The sequence below is a fragment of the Tachysurus fulvidraco genome, chromosome 12 (genome assembly GCF_022655615.1).
Source record: "Tachysurus fulvidraco isolate hzauxx_2018 chromosome 12, HZAU_PFXX_2.0, whole genome shotgun sequence".
Lineage (NCBI taxonomy): Eukaryota > Metazoa > Chordata > Actinopteri > Siluriformes > Bagridae > Tachysurus > Tachysurus fulvidraco.
Window position 1 is genome coordinate 16,318,395 of NC_062529.1, and position 17,525 is coordinate 16,335,919.

The 17,525-nt window shown below is 39.7% G+C and overlaps 1 protein-coding gene and 2 long non-coding RNA genes across 7 annotated transcripts in view; 2 read left to right on the forward strand and 1 right to left on the reverse strand.

Moving 5' to 3' along the window:
• Nucleotides 1-17,525, forward strand: part of LOC113659799 (BTB/POZ domain-containing protein 7-like) — a 38,533-nt gene that overhangs the window by 9,526 nt on the left and 11,482 nt on the right. For 2 of the 3 annotated variants that reach the window (XM_047821101.1, XM_027172839.2), the window contains exons 2-3: nucleotides 911-1,138; nucleotides 2,126-3,307. In XM_047821101.1, the coding sequence (XP_047677057.1) occupies nucleotides 1,057-1,138; nucleotides 2,126-3,307 (1,264 nt within the window). In that variant the 5' untranslated portion in view covers nucleotides 911-1,056. The remainder of the gene's footprint in view (nucleotides 1-910; nucleotides 1,139-2,125; nucleotides 3,308-17,525) is intronic. The other variant, XM_027172840.2, reaches the window with a different exon arrangement.
• On the forward strand, nucleotides 6,691-8,020 carry LOC125145966. 3 transcript variants are annotated; one of them, XR_007144461.1, is made up of 6 exons: nucleotides 6,691-7,096; nucleotides 7,209-7,274; nucleotides 7,374-7,478; nucleotides 7,603-7,743; nucleotides 7,848-7,892; nucleotides 7,982-8,020. It is a non-coding gene; the product is annotated as an uncharacterized LOC125145966 (long non-coding RNA). The 3 variants fall into 3 exon arrangements; XR_007144460.1 differs by having other exon boundaries at nucleotides 6,691-7,274; XR_007144459.1 differs by having other exon boundaries at nucleotides 6,691-7,478.
• Nucleotides 15,943-17,485, reverse strand: LOC125145967. The gene is made up of 5 exons (XR_007144462.1): nucleotides 16,691-17,485; nucleotides 16,487-16,591; nucleotides 16,222-16,362; nucleotides 16,072-16,117; nucleotides 15,943-15,982 (listed from the first exon to the last, which is right to left on the reverse strand). It is a non-coding gene; the product is annotated as an uncharacterized LOC125145967 (long non-coding RNA).

A 17,525-nucleotide genomic window follows, 5' to 3' on the forward strand; every position in this document is an offset into this window, starting at 1 on the left:
ATACAAACTGGTTCTCATTATCACTGACGTTATAGCAGCTACAATCTTTTTTTTTTTTACATTAATTAGACAAAAAAGAGAAAACTGAAAGCACAAACTACCCTTGGCCTTGCCAAACCATGTCTTTATGAATCTTGATTTGTGCACCGAGACATTTTCATATCGAAACATCTTAATGAAATATTAAGTGTGATGGTCAGGTATTCACATACTTTGTCATATAGTGTCGTTTATACTACTGAGTCAGTCAGTGCATTGAGATATTGTACTTAAAACTTACAAAATTATATTTGTTAATATCTTTTTGCAAGTACACTATACTAATGGGCTACATTCCCTACTGCATGTAGATTAAGAAGCCCAAATGGACGTTTCCACTCCAAGCCTTAAACGCTGCATTTTATATTTATCATTTTGGAATTATGACATTTGAACATTATAATATGCGACATAAATGACACTGCAAACATTTCAAATGGGACTTGTTCAGTAAATGCTTCCATATATTTTTGTCTTTGTTTCCTGTTGAGTCAGAGTCAGTCACTTCTGCGAGCTAGCAGAGGGGGATTAATGGAGAAATGAGTCAAATTTTATGAACACCTACACAAGTGATGTGTGGTGGTAAAGATTTTATACACACTCTTAATTTCCATTTGTAAAATATGTTTAAATTGTATATTTCTTTTACAACTGCATTTGTAAACCAAGCAACCCCTAGGTCTTGACCAATATTTTGGGAACTAACCAGTTAATTAAATCACATCAAATTTATTCAAACTCATTGATGCCAGACTGGGTACTCTGAAATAAAACAAACTTATCTTGAGTCACCCTAGTGATTAGTTTAAGAGTGTAATCCCTGATTAGTTTACCACAGTGATTGTGAGTTATCTCCACCTTTTGTTTTCAGTAGGCATGGCTTTTTTGTCATTGGCCGAGTGTTCCTGCAATCCACGTGATGACTTCCAGAGAAGGCGGCTAAGGAAGCAAGTGCCTCGCTGGGCTGTAATGACGAGGAGACAAGTGGAGAAGTGACCAGGAAGAGGGAGGAAGAAGATGGGAGCCAATGTTTCCAGCTATCCGCACTCATGCTCTCCACACTTTGGTGGAAACACACAGACTCAGCAGACATTCATTGGTGGGTATTTAAATAACAGAGCTAGGAAATGCATGTATAATCCATTTTCACTGAAGTACTCATTAGTGAATGTCTGATTGCACCAAATTATATATTCCTCTTGACAGTTCAGGGACATTTTCTAAACAGTTAAGTCTTTCATAGAACCTCTTAGATTGAGTGTTTCGTGGCAGCTTGGATAACCAGTGGACAAACACACTCTAAATGTAGAACAAGAAACTAAACAGATTTGGTTCAAAATGTTGCCTCTTTGCATGGAAGATGCAGGAAGTATAGCAGAGGTCATACATTTTTCCTGATGATTAACCTTGGCCTGTGCAGTTTAGAGGCATTTCTGTAATGATTTTTAATTTTATGGAAAGTGCAGTTCAATTACCAATGAAATGGCATTGAAGACTTTGATTAACAGAGTGCCACCTACACCATTTAATAGAAGAAACTTCTAATGTGCTGTGGAAGCCTTCTCAACTGCCTGCTGGGAGCAGTTAGTTGTCAGGTCAGATAAGATTAAGGAAAATGTGATCATGCAGCTTAAATTGCTGGAAATTTTGTGTTTCAGGATGCAGGAGGCTGGGAATGACTGTCAAGATCACACATCTGCTTACATTACATAGTTTGTTTCAGTAAATGTAATGTAAACGCTTAATTTTATTTAAGGATTACTGTCACTGTCCAATAGTACAGTAGAACTCAGTGCAATGTTCAATGCTGGACATATTTATTTGCATTTATTTATCCCTAATTATTTATATGAAACAAAATGTATTGGGTTCCATTCTTCCCAGAAGGCAATAGTCATCTACTGTAAGACTTATGTTTCATGAGAATCTATCAAAGCTTTACATAAAGTGCCAGCTGTTTAAGCCAACTAATCTCAGTGCACTGGCTGAAAGGCTTGATGAAATGCACAGTTACCAATATGTATGACATTTTGAGGCTCATGAAATGTACAGAGTTTTAGCATTTATGTGTGTCTGATACCCTCAGGAACTTCATTGTACTCGCAGCAGAGTTACACATGGGAGCCAAAACTCTACAGCCTGGAGCATGGTGGACATGACCGCGTCCCTGAGCGAAAGAAGAGGACCTCTGGTCTGGCCACACTAAAGCGGCGCTTTATTCGCCGTCGAAGAGCGAGCCGTTCAGCCGATCATGCCCGGCACATGCGAGAATTGCTCTCGGGTTGGCATGTTTGTGATGCCAATGCCCTAGTAGAGGAGTATGAGGGCACAGCTGCCCTTAAAGAGCTGAGCCTGGCATCAAGCCTGGCTCGTCCTGAAGCTGCTACTCTGAGATCCTGCATGATCGCCCTCTTCCAGCACAAACACTGTGCTGATGTGGACCTGCTCTTTCAGGATGCCTGCTTCCCTGCCCACCGAGCCATCCTGGCTGCTCGCTGCCCTTTCTTCAAGAGCTTGCTATCATCCACAGGGTCAGCCAATTCAAGTTACAATGTACCAGAGGTGCTACTTGATGTAGGCACAGCGGGAATGGATGTCATGATGTTCTCTTCCCTGCTATATTTCTTGTACACTGGTGAACTGGGAGGCACCAGCAGAGAGGCAGAAACACGGCTGAGGAACGTGGATGTCCTCAGGCAGCTGAGTGAGGAGTTTGGCATGCCAAACCCTCTGGAGGAAGACATGAGAATGCTGTTTCACTCCATGTGTTACTATGACTCTGTACTCAGCTTCTGCTCTGAGCCTGAGAGTGTAGAAGCTTGTGATGCTGTAGGAGGGATTAGTGGTGGAGGGATTGCTGGAGTTGGCATTGTAAAAAGTGACCAGTCCACATCCCTAGAGGAGGAATTGAGAGCCCACAAAGCTGTGCTCTCAGCACGTTCGCCTTTCTTCCGAAACCTTCTACAGCGGCGTGTCCGAACTGGTGAAGAGCTGACGGAAAGAACATTACAAACGCCTACGCTCATTGTCCTGGACGAGTCTATTATTCCACGGAAGTATGCCCGCGTAATCCTTCACTGCATGTACACAGATGTTGTAGACCTCTCACTTGTGATGCGTGGCAGTCCCTCGATGGGCAGTCTGAGTGAGACGCAGTCCTTGGGGTCGAGTAACACTGCTGGCAGGGGTGCTGTCCCCACACGCACAGAGGAAGCCATGGAGCTCTACCACATTGCCCTGTTTCTGGAGTTCGGTATGCTGGCTCAAGGTAAGCTCTGGTTTGCATGTACTATTGCTGTAACCACCATGAAATCTCTATTTGTAAGAGGGTGTGGCCTAAGCAGGAGTGTTGGGTTAATGTTTGTGTTTTTAATTAGATTAAATATGAACTCTAGGAGGTTATATACTATGCTTTCAGAAACACTGTTTTCCATATACCTAGAGGTAGAAACAGTCTGCATGGTTAGTGTATGCTGGCTCTGAGAGTCTCTTGCCCACATAAAACCTTTTTGTGGTGTTCCCCAGGATCCCGGTTCTAAAACACGCCTCTGTCTGAAACGTTTTGGCAAGCATTCCAAAAAAACGAGTAGGGTGTCTCCTTTTTGTCACAGTTTAAAAGGTTATCTTTTCACTCTGAATGAAATGCAATGCAATGATATGGATAGATTTGAATAACATATTGGTGTGAAGACCTGTCCACCAGGAGTATGCCAATGTAGAGATTTTATATGGAAGGATAATGATACTGCATCAGTATTATGTTGAGTGAGTTCAGGGAATATCAGTGTCTTATGCTGGAGAATTTTGTGTGTTTTTAGTTGTTTCTCTTTCTACAGCTCATTGGCTAAACATTTAGAAAATAATGGATTTTGCCTAAAAAGTGACTCTTACTGCTTAGTCATGAAGGGATTGTTTTTCCTGTGACAGTAAGCAGGGAATAGATTTCAAAGACCGTCATTCATTTTTTTAGGCTTTAAAAAATGTTGAGACCTTTTGGGGGCTTAATGCTGAAACAAAAGCTCTTTTATAGTTGTCTCCAACATTCTACTTTTAGCTCACTCAGTAGTTCCATATGGCCTTATTCCTTTGGATTTTAATTTTTTTACCCTCTCCCCCCTGCCATTTTCTCTTGCTCTATTCTGCTCAGTAATTTCCCAGTTCTGGTTTCTGTTAGCTTATTGTTTATTGAAGCTTGACCTGTAGGAGTAGGTCAGCACATAGGCCTGGTAGGAGTCTCTTCTATGTGAAGTCTCCCTGCCTGTACTCCTATTTTTTGTTGTGTAATTATTTAAAGAAACAAGATTTGATCCATTTTTGTTCCATTTATGAGGATGCAGTGAGGGTTTCCTTTGTTGTATACTCAGCTTATTTTCTGTTATTTTTGTTTCAGGGAAATGAATACTACATGTTGTACTACATCCTTTTATTTGTAAAAGATAAAAATCCTATTGTACTTTTTTCACAAACCTGAGTTGGCCTCACCTTGAAAAAACAGATGAGTAATATAGGGAGGTTTAAATACATTTTCAGATTTGTTGGGTTCACAGGTTTATAACACCTTTTATAAAAAATAAAAAACATAAAAGTTTTCCAAGCTCTTGAAGATGAGATAAATTGACTCCAATTTGATTAGTGAGTGATAAGCTGATATTCATGATCACTTCAAAGGCACTGACAGGTAATACATTACTTCTCTGGATAAGGAGAATTCCCCTCCCGGGACTGCATTTATTAAAGCACTCAGAATGTGATGATGCACATGTTAGAGCAGAATACTTTAAAAATTAGAAGGGATGGCATACTGACAGGCAAAGGACTAACCATATAAAATAACAGAATTTTGTAATTTTGCATAAACCCTACTCTGTTCAGTTGGCACTGGGAATGTATCGCTTGATCTGATTTGGAGCAAGTTGCAAATTTCTGTAGGCAGATGTAGGGGTGTAAAGACGTAGTCTATAAAGTGAGCCTGCAACTATGATTATGATTATTAGCACTGCTGTGCTGAGGTACCGCTTTGTGTTAAACATGTCTAAAAAAAAAAGTCTAAAGTGTGGATTCATTTCGAAAGCTACAACAATGAAGCAAATCTACCCTCTCTGAGAGGGTTTTCTCCACAGCTGGAGATACAATAAGCCAGGAAAGGTCTCGTCTTCTCCCAGAGAAAGCGGACATGTTAATTTTTCTTCAGTAAAATTGCCAACTGTTTTGCTAAGTTATAATTCTGGATGTTAAATTTGATGTTGGATTTATTTACATTTACATTGATATGAATTAAAATGCTCTGTTTAAAATATTTAAAGAGTGATTAATAAACACAAATGGAATTGTTTAGGTATTGTGCATTATTTTTCACATTTCTTTTATTATGGAATCGGAATCAGAACTGGGAATCGTAAGGCAGAACTGGAACTGGAACCGGAATCGGAACCGAAAAATTTCTTTTGATACCCAACCCTAATTGTAAGCATGCTGTATATTAATTGATTATTCTACAGAGTACTGGCTTTCTTGCAGTGTAACAGTATGGTGTGTTATATGCAATTTGATACAAGGCTCTCAAACAAAATGTCTATGTATCAGCCAATACCTTCAACAGGATCATACAAGAACTGAAAGTTATGATGGCCAGTGAATGGTGGGCCAGAATGTACAAAGTAAGAGTATTGTACACTGGTGCTTATAGCACAAACACACTACGGTGTATGTGCGCTGCACCCTTCTGTATAACCTAATACTGTCAGTATAACCTAATAATAATACATTTATAATGAAATCACAAAGCTGCACACACATTTCTGTCAAATGAGGTCATGGGCTCATGCTTCTCATATTCATTTATATGCATTACTTTGATGGATGGAAGAGAGATTTAAAGGTCATATTCCATCAAGGTGACAGTTTTATTACCCCTGGCAGCTGCAATGTCAGCTGTTATGACATCTGTTATTAGTGATATGAAATTATTAAAGGTTAAAGGTTATACCTTTTGGTGTGGTAGACATGTCTTGACTCCAAGTCAAGTCAAGACCTCCCACCACCACCCCCTCTCATTTCAGTGCTTGGTTCCCATAGACAGGTGACAAGTAATTAAAATAAGGAGCTATGTTCTTTTTTTTTTTTTAAAATGGGGTTTTATGACCCCTCAGAGGAAGCAGTGTTGTAAAAACAAGGACCTATGTTTTTGGCTTGTTCCCATAGACAGGTGACAAGTAATTAAAACAAGGAGCTATGTTCTTATATTTTTTTTTTTTTTAAATGGGGTTTTATGACCCCTCAGAGGAAGCAGTGTTGTAAAAACAAGGACCTATGTTTTTGGCTTGTTCCCGTAGACAGGTGACAAGGACCTATGTTCTTTTTTTTAAAATGGTGTTTTATGACCCTCAGAGGAAGCAGTGTTGTAAACAAGGACTTTTTTTTTTTTTTTTTTAAAGGGTTTGTTTTAACCCCATCAGAGGAAGCAGTATTGTAAACAAGTAAATATGTTTGATTGAATAGATAGAGATAGGTACTTAAAACTCGTGTTTGATCCGGGGGGTGTTTTGCGATAGGTCACCCCTCCCCTAAGGCCGGATGGTTTTCAAATCAAGATTATGACACCCTCCTTTGTGTTAGGAGCATCTCTCAGTCTGATCGTTAGTCAATGGGGTGCTATCTATAACGTCACACACGCGCATCCTGACCAAACGCGCGTGAGAAGAAAAGTTGATCCGGGGGGGTGTTTTGCGATAGCTTACCCCTCCTCTAAGGCCGGATGGTTTTCAAATCAAGATTATGACACCCTCCTTTGTGTTAGGAGCATCTCTCAGTCTGATCGTTAGTCAATGGGGGTGCTATCTATAACGTCACACACGCGCATCCTGAGCGGAAACGTGCACCTGAGCGGAAACACGCGTGAGAAAAAAGGAGCAAACGCCTGAGCGGACACGCCCACACGTGTAGGTAAAAAGTGAGAATTTTCCGAAAATTTGGCTATGACTTCGCGTCTTTGGATTTTTCACAACGGAACAGAACATCTACGATCTTCTAAGCATTGAGAGCACGGCCTTTTCAATAGGTAAGAGTTTATTATTAACTTTATTGTAAATTTATAAGTATTAGAATGCTTATCGTTTGATATTATAACTAGTTGTAGTTGGGTTTATACGTAAAGTCTGTTTTAATTACAGAACAAGGCCAGCCTATCTGACGCAATTGTCTGTGAAAACATATCAAACAAACGCGACCCTTCCAGGGTAATTTCATTCTGACTCTTTGATCTGTGTTTTTTCTTCAGTCGATTGTTTTATCATATATTACATTATAATCTAAATGTTATCTTTATTTATTTTTAGACAGTTGTATTGAGATTATTTGCCGGCGACGAGTCTTCTACAACGCACGTGCTAGGCCTAAGAACGGGGGAACATCCGGGGTCAAACAATCGCGGCCCTTCCAGGGTAATTTCATTCTGACTCTTAGATCTGTATTTTTTTTTTTCTTCAGTCGATTGTTTTATCATATATTACATTATATTCTAAATGTTATATTTATTTATTTAATTCATCGTTTATTCATTTTTAGACAGTTGTATTGAGATTATTTCCCGCGACGAGCCTTCTACAACGCACGTGCTAGGCCTAAGAACGGGGAACATCCGGGGTCTATCCAAAAGTCGATAGCTGTAGTAACCCCCACAGCTCAGACCAGTTTTACAAACTACGGGTAAGTTACACCATGAAAATATGTATGTTGTAAATCTTTCATTAACCTTATATGATATTTTAAGTATTTAATTATCCATTATTTTGTATGTGTGACATGTTCAGAAGACACCGGAACAACGTCTGACTCCGATAGTTCAGATTTTTTGGGTAAGGTCGTTAGCATTCTCTTTTCAATCAACCCTTAAGAGTGTAAAACAATCCTCCACACATTTTTCTGTAATCTGTATTCTATTTAGATACCGTCATTGAAGGAGTAAGAAACTACAATCAACCCCCCTTGAAGAAAATTCCAACATTGGAGACACTCTCTTCAGGATTTTTTCAGCTAAGGGATAGAATAACTGAAAACTTTGAGCATGTCTACAGTGAGTATGTTCAATCCTTGCATAATACTCTGGAATCCTTAAATTGCTGTGTTATGGTGAATAAAAGAAATGTTAAGACAATATTATTTTAGAAATGGCTCAGAAGCGTTCGAGTAATTCTCCCTCTTCAGAAGCTAAAAAAATTAGAATTGAAAATGACCCTACATCATCACATGATCTCTGCTTTGGTGAAACTTCGACTTTTTCAAGTAGTCTGTTACAACGTGATCCGTACACAGCCCTGAATACTTTTTTAACCGATGCAATCAATGAGTTGAATGATAGTTTACGATCGACACTTAGACACGATATTCAGAGCCCCAATCCGGGTTTGACCGATAGTTTAACAGCGACACAAACACAGCTGCCTCATCATGACGTGTTCTTAGAATTGAATCAGAGTCTGTTAACGTTGCAGAATAGTCTAAATGATCAAGATCTACCTGTGCCGTTAAATCCATTTTTAATCGATGCAATCAATGAGTTGAATGATGGTTTAAGATCGACACTTAGACACGATATTCAGAGCCCCAATCCGGGGTTGACCGATAATTTAACAGCGACACAAACACAGCTGCCTCATCATGACGTGTTCTTAGAATTGAATCAGAGTCTGTTAACGTTGCAGAATAGTCTAAATGATCAAGATCAACCTGTGCCGTTAAATCCCTTTTTGATAGAAGCTGTAAACCAATTGAACGAAAGTCTTAACTTATCTAACGAACTAAATGTCGTTAATGCAACAACTCCAGTAACCTATCAAGAACCTGCATCTCAACAAGATTTGCTTCATGGTCTTAATCAAAGTCTTATTTTGTTAAATGACAATATCATTAACTTAATCAACCAACCTGTTAATGTTCTGCAAAATCCCGAAACTGATCATGAGTACATTCCTGAAATGGTAAATGATACATCAGTAGACAATGCGTCGCCGCCCACTGGTGAAAATGTACCCTCAGATCACGTAGACAGTGCGCCACCTTCAGTTCAAAATGTACCCTCAGATCACGTAGACAATGCGTCGCCGCCTACGGGTGAAAATGTACCCTCAGATCATGTAGACAATGCGTCACCGCCCACTGGTGAAAATGTACCCTCAGATCACGTAGACAGTGCGCCACCTTCAGTTCAAAATGTACCCTCAGATCACGTAGACAATGCGTCGCCGCCTACGGGTGAAAATGTACCCTCAGATCACGTAGACAATGCGTCGCCGCCTACGGGTGAAAATGTACCCTTAGATCACGTAGACAACGCATCGCCGCCACCTTCTGTTGAAAACAATCAAATAGGTCATGGTGTAGATAGTAATATTAGGATAATTAATCGTGACAACTTCAATAACACAGAGATCATAAGAAGAGTGAATTTTTCTTCTATCGCTAACGTCAACAGTTTTGCTGAATTTTATAATTATGTTTTAGAGATTTTAAACAGCGTGATAGAAGTTGCGAATGAAATGATTTCACCTAAGGATTATGTCACCGTTGAAATTAGAGGCGTTACACTCAATGTGTCATCTCACATTCAACTAGTCAATGGAGCCATCGATTTACAGTCTTTTTTGACCATGCTCGAAAATACCATTCAAAGTAATCGTGACATATTTACGGATAATTCGCTTGAACTGGTAGTACAGATAGTTCGACCACCTCGCGGTGGTATAGGTTGTAGACGGAAAGTTGCTACAATATTCAATTCAGAAGTTGTACAGAAGAAGATGCGACACTTGTATATTTTTTACAATAAAGACAACATGTGTTTTGCATTATGCGTTACACAGCTTTTAAATCGTGATAAAAGCGATTTTCAAAATGAAAAATTGCTAAACAGCTCCAATACGCTGTAGGTTTAACTGAAAACACACCCGTCACCTTTGCCGATGTGAGTAAATTTGAGGCACATTTACAGTGTAAAATTGTAATTGTGTACAAAACTAGCGATAAAGCCGCATTCTCTTTCTTTCAAACCAGCAAGATACCGCATGAAAAAACGTTGTACTTGTTTTTGCATAACCATCATTATTACGGTATTAAAAACATCACAGGATTTTTGGGATGTGGTTATGTCTGTCATTTCTGTCACTCGGGGTTTAAGGATATGCGGAACCATAGATGTGCATATAGTTGTAACGTTTGTTGTGATGTAGACTGCTACAAACACCCTCAAAACATAACAAAATGCCCGGATTGTATGAGGTTGTGTAGATCAAAATATTGTTTCGATAGTCACAAAGCGTTGCGCCAGTCAGAAGGAGGTGAATTTTCTCAGTGCAATAGAGGATTCTACTGCAGCAAGTGTAATAGGGTGTACCGCGACCCATTTGGTCTTGAACGTCACGTTTGCCCTGAGAGTTTGTGTCAGTTCTGTGGTGAAAAACTTGATACAGATTGTGAACACAGGTGTTTTATACAGCCTTTAAAGAGGGAAAAGTCTAATGAGAGATACATCTTTTATGACTTTGAAACTAGACAGGAAACGGGTACTCATATAGCTAATTTCTTATGCTGTATTAATTACCGTGGTCAGACATGGGTGTTTTCAGGTGACACATGCGTCGCAGCGTTTTTTAGACATTTCCGCTGTAGGAGATTCAGAGGTTATACCTTTATCGCGCATAATGCTAGAGGGTTTGATTCATACCTTTTGCTAAACCATTTAGTGAAAGAAGGAATCACGCCCAAGATTATTGCACAAGGCGGAAAGATACTGTGTTTCACCGATACCGAATTCAACCAGAAATACATCGATAGCCTGACTTTCTTACCCATGAAGCTTAGCAATCTTCCTAAGGCCATGGGGTTCTCAGAAAAAAAGAAAGGTTATTTTCCTCATTTCTGGAACACATTAGAAAATCAAAACTATGTAGGACCGTACCCCGAACCTCGGTTTTATGGTGTGGATGACATGATGTCCAAAGACAGGGAGGATTTTTTCAAGTGGTATGCGACGGTGTCTGACAAAGTTTTTGATTTCAAGAAAGAGATGACTGAATACTGTGTAAATGACGTAGACATTTTGAGAAAAGGTTGTATAGCTTTCAGAAATGAAATTCAAAAAAGTACAACGGTGGATCCTTTTAATTCCGTTACGATAGCTTCGGTTTGTCTTAAAATATTTAGAACAATGTTTCTCGAAAAAAACGTTCTCGCCATTCCACCTCTCGATAATTACATCAACAGACAGAAATCTTACTCAACACCTGCCATTCAGTGGCTCGAATACATTTCCGCCACACATAACCTACCTATTCAACATGCTCTGAACGAAGGTGAAGTCAGGTTCGGTTCATATTTCGTTGACGGATATTGTGAAGTAGGTCAGACGCGTAAGGTTTTTGAGTTTCTCGGTTGTTTTTATCACGGCTGTGAAAAGTGCTTTCCCTCATCAGCACCGCATCCTCTTAACCGCAAAGTTAGCTTTGGTGATGTCAGGGTTAAGTCGTTGGAAAAGATAAAGTATTTGCAAGACACACACAGTTTGCATGTCACAACGCTCTGGGAGCACGAGTGGTGTGAAATGAAGGAAAACGACGTGAGAGTGATAAACTTTCTAAAAGAGTTTGACTTCCCCAAACGTTTAATCCCTCGAGATGCCCTTTACGGCGGTCGAACAAACGCTTTGCAGTTACACTATGTAGCACAACCCGGTGAGAGAATAGATTATTACGATTTCACGTCGCGCTAATGTGTTCATAGGTATTTTCACCACTTTTTGGATCTTTCAGGAAAATGCCAGACTTCAAACAGTTTTAATATTTGGTAACCTTTCTCGACGGCTTTCGCTAACTCGACGGAGGCCCACGTACCCGTTAGAGCTCGTGCCTGGTCTGAATGATCGCAATGTTTTAGTTGTTGCTCGCTGCATGTTCTGCACAGAGGGAAAAGGAGTTTGTTATTTACACGGTACGGAAGAACTGGGGCCCACTGACCTCTAGGCGGTAACACTTTTGCTCGAACTATACCGAAATAATTATCCAGAGGTTCAAAGTCACGAAAAATGATTGTGGGGTGACCGATAGGGTATGTTTTCGACTTGTTTACATACGGGTAAAGCGACGTGAAATCGTAATAATCTATTCTCTCACCGGGTTGTGCTACATAGTGTAACTGCAAAGCGTTTGTTCGACCGCCGTAAAGGGCATCTCGAGGGATTAAACGTTTGGGGAAGTCAAACTCTTTTAGAAAGTTTATCACTCTCACGTCGTTTTCCTTCATTTCACACCACTCGTGCTCCCAGAGCGTTGTGACATGCAAACTGTGTGTGTCTTGCAAATACTTTATCTTTTCCAACGACTTAACCCTGACATCACCAAAGCTAACTTTGCGGTTAAGAGGATGCGGTGCTGATGAGGGAAAGCACTTTTCACAGCCGTGATAAAAACAACCGAGAAACTCAAAAACCTTACGCGTCTGACCTACTTCACAATATCCGTCAACGAAATATGAACCGAACCTGACTTCACCTTCGTTCAGAGCATGTTGAATAGGTAGGTTATGTGTGGCGGAAATGTATTCGAGCCACTGAATGGCAGGTGTTGAGTAAGATTTCTGTCTGTTGATGTAATTATCGAGAGGTGGAATGGCGAGAACGTTTTTTTCGAGAAACATTGTTCTAAATATTTTAAGACAAACCGAAGCTATCGTAACGGAATTAAAAGGATCCACCGTTGTACTTTTTTGAATTTCATTTCTGAAAGCTATACAACCTTTTCTCAAAATGTCTACGTCATTTACACAGTATTCAGTCATCTCTTTCTTGAAATCAAAAACTTTGTCAGACACCGTCGCATACCACTTGAAAAAATCCTCCCTGTCTTTGGACATCATGTCATCCACACCATAAAACCGAGGTTCGGGGTACGGTCCTACATAGTTTTGATTTTCTAATGTGTTCCAGAAATGAGGAAAATAACCTTTCTTTTTTTCTGAGAACCCCATGGCCTTAGGAAGATTGCTAAGCTTCATGGGTAAGAAAGACAGGCTATCGATGTATTTCTGGTTGAATTCGGTATCGGTGAAACACAGTATCTTTCCGCCTTGTGCAATAATCTTGGGCGTGATTCCTTCTTTCACTAAATGGTTTAGCAAAAGGTATGAATCAAACCCTCTAGCATTATGCGCGATAAAGGTATAACCTCTGAATCTCCTACAGCGGAAATGTCTAAAAAACGCTGCGACGCATGTGTCACCTGAAAACACCCATGTCTGACCACGGTAATTAATACAGCATAAGAAATTAGCTATATGAGTACCCGTTTCCTGTCTAGTTTCAAAGTCATAAAAGATGTATCTCTCATTAGACTTTTCCCTCTTTAAAGGCTGTATAAAACACCTGTGTTCACAATCTGTATCAAGTTTTTCACCACAGAACTGACACAAACTCTCAGGGCAAACGTGACGTTCAAGACCAAATGGGTCGCGGTACACCCTATTACACTTGCTGCAGTAGAATCCTCTATTGCACTGAGAAAATTCACCTCCTTCTGACTGGCGCAACGCTTTGTGACTATCGAAACAATATTTTGATCTACACAACCTCATACAATCCGGGCATTTTGTTATGTTTTGAGGGTGTTTGTAGCAGTCTACATCACAACAAACGTTACAACTATATGCACATCTATGGTTCCGCATATCCTTAAACCCCGAGTGACAGAAATGACAGACATAACCACATCCCAAAAATCCTGTGATGTTTTTAATACCGTAATAATGATGGTTATGCAAAAACAAGTACAACGTTTTTTCATGCGGTATCTTGCTGGTTTGAAAGAAAGAGAATGCGGCTTTATCGCTAGTTTTGTACACAATTACAATTTTACACTGTAAATGTGCCTCAAATTTACTCACATCGGCAAAGGTGACGGGTGTGTTTTCAGTTAAACCTACAGCGTATTGGAGCTGTTTAGCAATTTTTTCATTTTGAAAATCGCTTTTATCACGATTTAAAAGCTGTGTAACGCATAATGCAAAACACATGTTGTCTTTATTGTAAAAAATATACAAGTGTCGCATCTTCTTCTGTACAACTTCTGAATTGAATATTGTAGCAACTTTCCGTCTACAACCTATACCACCGCGAGGTGGTCGAACTATCTGTACTACCAGTTCAAGCGAATTATCCGTAAATATGTCACGATTACTTTGAATGGTATTTTCGAGCATGGTCAAAAAAGACTGTAAATCGATGGCTCCATTGACTAGTTGAATGTGAGATGACACATTGAGTGTAACGCCTCTAATTTCAACGGTGACATAATCCTTAGGTGAAATCATTTCATTCGCAACTTCTATCACGCTGTTTAAAATCTCTAAAACATAATTATAAAATTCAGCAAAACTGTTGACGTTAGCGATAGAAGAAAAATTCACTCTTCTTATGATCTCTGTGTTATTGAAGTTGTCACGATTAATTATCCTAATATTACTATCTACACCATGACCTATTTGATTGTTTTCAACAGAAGGTGGCGGCGATGCGTTGTCTACGTGATCTAAGGGTACATTTTCACCCGTAGGCGGCGACGCATTGTCTACGTGATCTGAGGGTACATTTTCACCCGTAGGCGGCGACGCATTGTCTACGTGATCTGAGGGTACATTTTGAACTGAAGGTGGCGCACTGTCTACGTGATCTGAGGGTACATTTTCACCAGTGGGCGGTGACGCATTGTCTACATGATCTGAGGGTACATTTTCACCCGTAGGCGGCGACGCATTGTCTACGTGATCTGAGGGTACATTTTGAACTGAAGGTGGCGCACTGTCTACGTGATCTGAGGGTACATTTTCACCAGTGGGCGGCGACGCATTGTCTACTGATGTATCATTTACCATTTCAGGAATGTACTCATGATCAGTTTCGGGATTTTGCAGAACATTAACAGGTTGGTTGATTAAGTTAATGATATTGTCATTTAACAAAATAAGACTTTGATTAAGACCATGAAGCAAATCTTGTTGAGATGCAGGTTCTTGATAGGTTACTGGAGTTGTTGCATTAACGACATTTAGTTCGTTAGATAAGTTAAGACTTTCGTTCAATTGGTTTACAGCTTCTATCAAAAAGGGATTTAACGGCACAGGTTGATCTTGATCATTTAGACTATTCTGCAACGTTAACAGACTCTGATTCAATTCTAAGAACACGTCATGATGAGGCAGCTGTGTTTGTGTCGCTGTTAAATTATCGGTCAACCCCGGATTGGGGCTCTGAATATCGTGTCTAAGTGTCGATCTTAAACCATCATTCAACTCATTGATTGCATCGATTAAAAATGGATTTAACGGCACAGGTAGATCTTGATCATTTAGACTATTCTGCAACGTTAACAGACTCTGATTCAATTCTAAGAACACGTCATGATGAGGCAGCTGTGTTTGTGTCGCTGTTAAACTATCGGTCAAACCCGGATTGGGGCTCTGAATATCGTGTCTAAGTGTCGATCGTAAACTATCATTCAACTCATTGATTGCATCGGTTAAAAAAGTATTCAGGGCTGTGTACGGATCACGTTGTAACAGACTACTTGAAAAAGTCGAAGTTTCACCAAAGCAGAGATCATGTGATGATGTAGGGTCATTTTCAATTCTAATTTTTTTAGCTTCTGAAGAGGGAGAATTACTCGAACGCTTCTGAGCCATTTCTAAAATAATATTGTCTTAACATTTCTTTTATTCACCATAACACAGCAATTTAAGGATTCCAGAGTATTATGCAAGGATTGAACATACTCACTGTAGACATGCTCAAAGTTTTCAGTTATTCTATCCCTTAGCTGAAAAAATCCTGAAGAGAGTGTCTCCAATGTTGGAATTTTCTTCAAGGGGGGTTGATTGTAGTTTCTTACTCCTTCAATGACGGTATCTAAATAGAATACAGATTACAGAAAAATGTGTGGAGGATTGTTTTACACTCTTAAGGGTTGATTGAAAAGAGAATGCTAACGACCTTACCCAAAAAAATCTGAACTATCGGAGTCAGACGTTGTTCCGGTGTCTTCTGAACATGTCACACATACAAAATAATGGATAATTAAATACTTAAAATATCATATAAGGTTAATGAAAGATTTACAACATACATATTTTCATGGTGTAACTTACCCGTAGTTTGTAAAACTGGTCTGAGCTGTGGGGGTTACTACAGCTATCGACTTTTGGATAGACCCCGGATGTTCCCCGTTCTTAGGCCTAGCACGTGCGTTGTAGAAGGCTCGTCGCGGGAAATAATCTCAATACAACTGTCTAAAAATGAATAAACGATGAATTAAATAAATAAATATAACATTTAGAATATAATGTAATATATGATAAAACAATCGACTGAAGAAAAAAAAAAATACAGATCTAAGAGTCAGAATGAAATTACCCTGGAAGGGCCGCGATTGTTTGACCCCGGATGTTCCCCCGTTCTTAGGCCTAGCACGTGCGTTGTAGAAGACTCGTCGCCGGCAAATAATCTCAATACAACTGTCTAAAAATAAATAAAGATAACATTTAGATTATAATGTAATATATGATAAAACAATCGACTGAAGAAAAAACACAGATCAAAGAGTCAGAATGAAATTACCCTGGAAGGGTCGCGTTTGTTTGATATGTTTTCACAGACAATTGCGTCAGATAGGCTGGCCTTGTTCTGTAATTAAAACAGACTTTACGTATAAACCCAACTACAACTAGTTATAATATCAAACGATAAGCATTCTAATACTTATAAATTTACAATAAAGTTAATAATAAACTCTTACCTATTGAAAAGGCCGTGCTCTCAATGCTTAGAAGATCGTAGATGTTCTGTTCCGTTGTGAAAAATCCAAAGACGCGAAGTCATAGCCAAATTTTCGGAAAATTCTCACTTTTTACCTACACGTGTGGGCGTGTCCGCTCAGGCGTTTGCTCCTTTTTTCTCACGCGTGTTTCCGCTCAGGTGCACGTTTCCGCTCAGGATGCGCGTGTGTGACGTTATAGATAGCACCCCCATTGACTAACGATCAGACTGAGAGATGCTCCTAACACAAAGGAGGGTGTCATAATCTTGATTTGAAAACCATCCGGCCTTAGAGGAGGGGTAAGCTATCGCAAAACACCCCCCCGGATCAACTTTTCTTCTCACGCGCGTTTGGTCAGGATGCGCGTGTGTGACGTTATAGATAGCACCCCCATTGACTAACGATCAGACTGAGAGATGCTCCTAACACAAAGGAGGGTGTCATAATCTTGATTTGAAAACCATCCGGCCTTAGGGGAGGGGTGACCTATCGCAAAACACCCCCCGGATCAAACACGAGTTTTAAGTACCTATCTCTATCTATTCAATCAAACATATTTACTTGTTTACAATACTGCTTCCTCTGATGGGGTTAAAACAAACCCTTTAAAAAAAAAAAAAAAAAAGTCCTTGTTTA